The sequence below is a fragment of the Sprattus sprattus genome (assembly GCF_963457725.1).
Source record: "Sprattus sprattus genome assembly, chromosome: 2".
Lineage (NCBI taxonomy): Eukaryota > Metazoa > Chordata > Actinopteri > Clupeiformes > Clupeidae > Sprattus > Sprattus sprattus.
The window spans coordinates 4,465,081-4,472,580 of NC_137921.1; the positions used below are offsets into that span (position 1 = coordinate 4,465,081).

Here is a 7,500-nt window from a genome sequence, read left to right on the forward strand (position 1 = left end):
TCTGCAGCCTGGAGACTGTGTCATCAGCAAAGTTTTAACCTTTGACCTTTCGGAATACCCAGACGCGAACCCCAATCCAAACGAGTAGAGCAGCCCCACGCGCTCCTGTGACGTCACGTACCTGAGTGTACCCCTGCTGAGTTGTCTAAGCTACAATTATGTTTCAGATGCATTTACAGACAAGTTTCTCTTTTCTTCCTAACTCCCATGAATCATGACCTGCATAGAAACTCTGTCACGCAACAATAGAATTATGGATTGACCTGACTAGCAGGGTCAACAGTTAATGTTATCAGGCCATTCATTCATTCCACTCCTAGGACTAGAGTAGGCTTTGTATTGACTGGATACTTTGTTGACGTTTCTCCTACACTTCAAGCATTCTTTTGTCTCTTGGGTTTGTATACTGGCCTAATCATGTTTGGTTTCTTGCCGTAGTAAGGTTGTTTCTTGCCTTTCTATAATCTTGTATTTGAATTTTGAAAAATGATGTGACTCATAACAAAGATGTCGAAAGAGGTAGCTGTAATTACATGTTTTTTTATACCCCTATGAAGAATTCAATTTTCATGTTTGAAGTACTTGTTTTAAGTAGTGAACCTTTACACTGCAAGTTCATCCCGACTCGCTACACACATACAACAATGGTTGACTCGCTACACACATACAACAATGGTTCCTTCAGGGAATGATGTGCACAGAACATCTGTAAGCACGTGGTTTTGTTTTGAAAGGTGGCAGAGTGACAAACATGTGTGGAAGATTTCATGGCTGAGTGCAACATCCTGGTTCCCTCCCTACTGTAGGACCATGTGTTTGTCTGCAGTATATTCACTTTTAGCTGACATGTGTTTTAAGTGTCATGATGAACTCTGACTGCTTTTTTGGAGTAAAATAAATAAAAAGAAACTTTTCTTTCTTGTCATACTGGTTTCACGTGCTCTCCCTCTCCTTCCATATTCACTATACTGCACCTACTGCCGAAAACAGTTGCTAAGAGCGAGCAAGCTAAAGAGCTTGAGGAACCTAAATGGAGCATAACACTACGAATCATAGTTTAGCCCTCATCTGACTTGGTTCCATGGAGTTCTAGTTCAGCGTGGAGACACTCTCTATGTTGCTCAGAGAATGCCCTACCTGATTGTAGAAAATGTTGGCATTTATACCATTCAGTCAGGTAGAATACATTGGGGGAGGGAGGGGGGGGGGGGGCAGAACAAAGAAGGAGGCTATCTAGGGGGGAAGGGGTTCAGACAGACAGGGAAGACATCCAGTGGGTATGGTTATAGACACAAAATAATGGCACACTTAGTTTTTGACTTACAGCAGTAAAATAGCAACTTTTGGTTATATCAAACCTAATGGACCATAACACTACAAAACATAGTCCAGCCCACATCTGAGTTGGTTTCATGCCAGACCTATATTAGGGTCATCCGCTGTGTGTCGTAAGGCTATAATGGACTAAGTGTAGGTCTAGGTTTTTGTCGAAAAGAGTATAGATTTCACCCTCAGGCTTTCCTGTTTCTGTGTTTGGGTTTATATGGCCTTGTTGAAGCCTTGACAAACAGCGATACTTAGTTTTTTCAGGGTAGCAAAGTTAGCTGCTGAGACCTGATTGTCTCACAAAGCAGGTTTCTGTTGACCTGCTATATTTGAAAGGCAATTCTTCCTCTGTTTCAAAATGACCATACTGCCAAGAGCTGTATGGCCTTGACTGAACTCACGTTCTGCCTTCACACACACAATACTGGTTCCTACGTGTGCCTCTGAACTCTCCAAGAGAACACCTGTCTCAGGCAAGACCCAGACCCAGACCACTGTCGAGTGTGTAAAAGCTGCAGTCAGTGATTCTAATTCCATACAGTTTTTTTTTGGGTCAAATTCAGCAAATGGCTCCAAATTGCATACGTTGCAACACACTCAGTGATTCGACTACTTTTCTGAGTAGGTGTTTTTTTTTCCTTGGAGACTTCCACTGTTTAACCTCAATAATGCTATTGCAGTGTTACAACACCTAGCTGAAGGACACTGATTAAATGAGTTTACAGGCAGGCAGCATTGGAGAGTTGTTGTCGGAAGGTAAACACACACTCTGTGGATGTAATGCATGCATGTAATGTGTGATTAAAATATCTAGGACCATAACAAAGTTACGCACACGTCAGCTCATTCAGGCCACCCCTGCTGATCTGGTAAAGCCTGTCGGTTGAGTCTGCCCTCTGCCTACAAGGAAGAAGATACATAAATCAATCATAGTGCTTTCACACCAAGTGTGCTTACTGTGCATACTGCTCTTGCCTCTTAATCTAACTTGAAGGGGCATAGGTTTGTAGGTCAGTTTACAAAACCCTCAAGGGTCCCCTTCTGTAACCTTTGCCCCGTAGATAAGTCTCACTTAGAATACAGTCACGCCCGGTTTTCCTGTCCTTTTCAGGCCAAGTCTTAATGTTCTCTAAGAAATAACTGAGCTACCTCCTTAACAACAGCACTGGGGTTTTGTTGTTGTTGTACTAGCCTACGTGCCTATTTAATACCGCGTTTATCAAGTGGACATCTCGGTCACATGGGATAAGGCCCTATTTATTTTGAATGTTGTTGTTGAGATCATTGTCAAAGTCCTTGGCATATAAACCCATCACCAACCATAGGCTCAAATATCTCAGCATAGACGATTTAGAGCGTGGAAAGGGGCGGGCGCTTGTCCCGGGATACTGTAGCTGTGGCTACGCTACAATCTTGATCAAAACACTCACTGCAATCAGTGAATGAAGCCTCTGTACATTTTTGATTATTTTGTATTATGCAAAAGAATACCCTCGCGTTTGATGTCGCATTAATGCATTAATGTGCCAAACACGGTGGCGTATGCTACGGGCGACACTGCCCGTTTGGGGTTGATGCACGGAAGGGACAGTGTGATCTACAACAGCCGAGACAGCCAAGACTGCTCCAAGGTCTACAGGCAAGAAAACATAGCAACGAAGCCGCGAGGCAGGATTTCGCACACAGCTACGCCGGCAACGGCCGACTGAGGAGCACGCCACGTACTCGTTAACGACGCTCCACAAATACTCTCAGCTTATTTGAAATATGAACGGAACGCCTATTACGCAAGCAATGGCCGAGACCCCTTGTGTCGGCGAACGGGTGCCCCGTTTCCAGCGTCCACATGGTGAGTAATCATTATTGACAGAGTAAGACGAGAATATGAGCTCGAGTTTCAGTGCTAACACTTCGTCAATGCAAGTGTGGTGACGCGCTACATTTTAAAAACGGCGCGATTACGTAATCAATGCAAGCAGTGCTTGAATCCATGTTGGTAAATAGTGTGATTGTGTTTATCTGTGAATAGGTTTTCGTCAAGAACTACAATGTATCTTAAACAAATAACACAACTTTGCATACTCCCTCATTTCGTTTAAAAACTGAAATCCACTTACACGACTGAAGGCTATTTTTCAATTTTATTTTTGTAGCTTGCAATAGAAAATACCTGTTGCCTTTAAAATCCGCGAGCAAACCACGTCGACCATAAACATTTAAGTGACCGCATGCATCTGACTCCGGACAGAGACGCAGTGTTATATAGCAGGCACATGTGCTTCGCGCAACAACGCAAGTATTTAACTCTGCAGACCCGAAACATGCAAATGCGTCCTATGACCGGTCGCCTGATTGGAACAGAAGACACTTGAATAAATACAGGCTACCAGTTATTATTTCCAGCAAATAAACAAAGGCTTGGGGAAGCGAAGTTATCAAGACTAGTGGTGGATTTCCATCGTGGCTCCTTTCACAATAAGTTGCATCCCCCACCAGTATTGTCGTTAGTTCCTGCAGTTGACAGTTCCTGTTCCAGGACTACGTTTATCTTGTAGGAACTCGAGGCCTGGTCAGCAGCTAAGGATAGAGCAGAAAGGTTCGGATCAAATATCCCTTCGTCGAGGGTCTGGAAGGTGGGGCCCCGGGATATTGGATCGGGAAGGGACTTTGTAACACCCATCAAGACGGTTGTGTTTGCATCTGTGAAGACCAGGTTTTTAGGACACAACACGGGTTGGCAGTTCCAGTTGAGGTGCAGCGATGGCACAAACGCCTAATAAACCGCAAGTTCGGAAACGTTTCCGATGCGACAGCATAGGTAAGGTGGCACAGTATTTTTTAGGGTTTTGAGTCAACAAGAGTTTGCAATATATAATGCATGATTTAGGTCTTTAAGTCTATCCCTGTCAGGTCATTGACCATATGTATCGTCTGGGTCCTTGGGGCAGCTGATTCTCGCAGAGGAGAGTTTTGCCAGGAATAGCCGAAGTTAGGTTCTTGGAGTAGGGTATGGTAAATTAACCTCGTGGATACTTAAGCAGAATGTACAATGAGGCTTCTTCAGCTTACTAGAAAAAAGGAATGCTTCTTTATCAGACATACCGAGTCGTTCTCTAGCAGAGATACGCATTTTGGTACAGAGCATCTGGTTTATTATTGTTTCATTGGCTATTAGAACTCAGTAACCGATATTAGGATTAGGTAACCATAGCAATGGACACCTGTGGCTTGGCATATGGGTTTGCTGAGCTGTGATTGCAAGTCCAGGCTGTGATTGGCCGAGGACAAGAACATTCCCAGGAACTGCGATTGTGGGAAATGAAATGAGCCTGAGTCTTCTTACAACGAGGCTCAAAGCAGTCCCAGTGCCCACTCTGTCAGGAGGACTGCCTGGTTTGAAGGTGTCATCTTACTGGGGACCCCTCTCAAGGCCTGGCTGCCGAGCAGCTGTGGCTGGCATGGATCAGTGCCAGAGACCCCTGCTGGACATGTGCCAGAATATTCAGCTATCAGGGTGTCAATTAATATTCAGACATCTCCGGGGCCACGTTGGGTTACGGAGATGAGGGAGCGCGGGTCAGATCCCAGGTGCAAAACGCAGAGAAGGGGTAGCCTTCAACTTCCCTATAGATCACACACCTATTTCATGCCAGTGTAGGAAGTCAGTCACTAGAAAGCAGCATGTGTTCCTGCAGCTCAAATGACAGAGCTAGGTGCTGACACATGCAAGGTCAGGGGTCAGCCTCCAGGGAGCACACACACTGATAACAAGTACGTTTAGCTTGAAATGGACGATTCATTGGATAAAACGTGTGTTGTGTCAATAAATATTCATAGTAATATTGCTAGTTTGTCTCTTAAGGACATGTTACCAGCCTCTTAGCTCCTTGATACTCCCATATTTGTCTCTTGAAATGGACGGTTTTAGCTTGAAATGGACGATTCACTGGATAAAACATGTGTTGTGTCAATAAATATTCATAGTAATATTGCTAGTTTGTCTCTGATGGACATGTTACCAGCCTCTTAGCTCCTTGATACTCCCATATTTGTCTCCCCAGAGCGAAGTGTTCCTTAAATTTAAAAAAAAAAGTGTTCTAAATAGCTCACCCCTGTCAAATAAGGAGAGGCAGCCATGTTTATGCAGCAAGCGCCATGCGGCCCGTCTGCAACCTACCACCCTCAAACAACAAAGTGAGATTACTCTGGGCCACCTAGTTAGTGTGTCTGATAGTTAGTGTGTATGATCTAATACTGTGTAATCTTGTCTGCAACCTGGCACTGTTCCTTCAAACCACCTAGGCTGCCTAGTTAGTGTGTATGATCTAATACTGTGTAATCTTGTTAGTGCATACTTCCTTGCCCTTTGACCCTAAGGGTCTGTGTTTCAGCTCTGTATGGCTTGACACTGTGTGATTGGCCTGTGCCATGGTTTTATGAATGGTCTTTATCTCAGTGTGTGTAACTACTCCCTGAAGTGGAGAATGAATCGCAGTTAAGCTAATGGTAATAAATAGGCTATAACATTACAATGAACCCTCTCGCTGCCTGTGACCTGGGAAAAGCTTTCTGTGTTTGCCCCAGTGTGTGGCAGACTGGGTTTTACCCCTTCTATGTGTTTTGCACCTGGGTTCTGCCCCGCTGATCCGTGCTCCCCCCCCCCCTCCGTAACCCAACGTGGCCCTGGAGATGACCTGTGACCTGGGAAGTGCTTTCTGTGTTTGACAGACTGGGGTCAGGGCGAGTGGTTGATAACAGCCACAGTAGATCAAAGCTGAGGCGTAGCAGACATGAGTCAGCAGCAGCCTCATGGACAGTGGGAGGCAAGAGGAGAGGCAGTTATGACAGACATGAGTCAGCAGCAGCCTCATGGACAGTGGGAGGCAAGAGGAGAGGCATTTATGACAGTTAGGAGTCTTGTCCTGCCCTCTCGTGGTGGAGGAGAAGTTTGTTGTTTGTGACAGAGGTGTTTTGTGCAGTAGCCAAACACAGAGAGTATTTAAGTAACACTATGCAACAATTATACTTCAGGATTAGGGTTAGGATACGCTTGCAATATGCTTGAAAAATTGGGGCGCTACAATAACTTTTAATATGGAGAATCGCCTCTGTGCCATTGCCATACCAGGGTCCATAGGCATATAACTTCGTTCTGTAGTTTTGCCTGTGGCAGCCCGACTTGTTTGCTGTGTGCCGAGCTATTAGCTTATTTGCCGTCTTGCTTTGTCTTGTGTTGAACTTGCTTGATGTTTGACTGTGTAAGGATGGTCGTTGAGTAACTAGTTTGTCATAATGTCATAGTCAGCACATTTGAAGAGATTTTGTTAGTTTTAGCTGCTAGCATACCGTTAGCGAATAGCTATTGATCGGTATTGCTGCTTTAAATAGCATGTTTTCAGCCTTAGACAGTATTGTAATGATTCATGGCCTCACACATATTTCACCATGTGGTTGAAATGAATGCCTTTAATGAGGAAGTCAAATCTTGATTTTGATCTTATGATATGTTAGAAATGTGGGACTCCAAGGCAGAGAGACTTAATATGTATTACTCACTCCCGCAGCTGTAGCTCTCTGTTAGGGAGACGCTGGGAGCTCAGCATAGGGGTGAGTTCACCTGAGTTCAATGAAGACATCAGGAACAGAATTCAGTTGTGGCTGAAATATTCATGGTAGTGTTACATTCTCAACATCACACTCATAATATCCATCCCTCTTATAGTTAGTTCCCAGCCTCTTAGCTCCTTGATACTCCCATATTTGAGGTAGTTCAGTGACATTTGTACATTTCAGACTTGTTGGGAAAACCAAAGATCAAGTGTGTACAAGAACGTGTACAAGATTTATATATCATTAAGACATACCTTCAAACAGTCCTGTGTGAATAAGGATATGACCAATCGTCAAGAAGAAAAATGTGAGGTCTGTAAAGTTCAGTGCTGTGTAGGCTGGATAGTGGGCAGGTGTAGGAGGTCCAGTCCCTGCTCAAGTTTACCAATCAGATTCTCCCTTTCAGTGCTCAGGTGACTAAGTGTATAGACAGATTCCAACAAGTCCTTGCATTCCGCTGCACGCCTGCTCCTTTTGCCTCAGGACACACACGGAACTCACACACACGTCAGTACGGACGTCAACCTTAGGACACACACAACACTCACACACACTTCAGTACGG

The 7,500-nt window shown here is 44.5% G+C and overlaps 2 protein-coding genes across 8 annotated transcripts in view; both read left to right on the forward strand.

The window, feature by feature from the left end:
- Window positions 1–925, forward strand: part of smc1al (structural maintenance of chromosomes 1A, like) — a 19,026-nt gene extending 18,101 nt beyond the window's left edge. Inside the window, exon 26 of the mRNA XM_080832400.1 lies at window positions 8–925. Within this exon, the coding sequence (XP_080688526.1) occupies window positions 8–88 (81 nt within the window). The 3' untranslated portion in view covers window positions 89–925. The remainder of the gene's footprint in view (window positions 1–7) is intronic.
- Window positions 926–3,100: 2,175 nt separating this feature from the next.
- Window positions 3,101–7,500, forward strand: part of LOC308360483 (6-phosphofructo-2-kinase/fructose-2,6-bisphosphatase-like) — a 21,857-nt gene continuing 17,457 nt past the window's right edge. For 3 of the 7 annotated variants that reach the window (XM_080832418.1, XM_080832419.1, XM_080832416.1), the window contains exon 1: window positions 3,938–4,144. In XM_080832418.1, the coding sequence (XP_080688544.1) occupies window positions 4,087–4,144 (58 nt within the window). In that variant the 5' untranslated portion in view covers window positions 3,938–4,086. Of the gene's footprint in view, window positions 3,176–3,937; window positions 4,145–7,500 lie in introns of those variants that run through there. The other 4 variants (XM_080832421.1, XM_080832422.1, XM_080832417.1 and 1 more) reach the window with 3 other exon arrangements.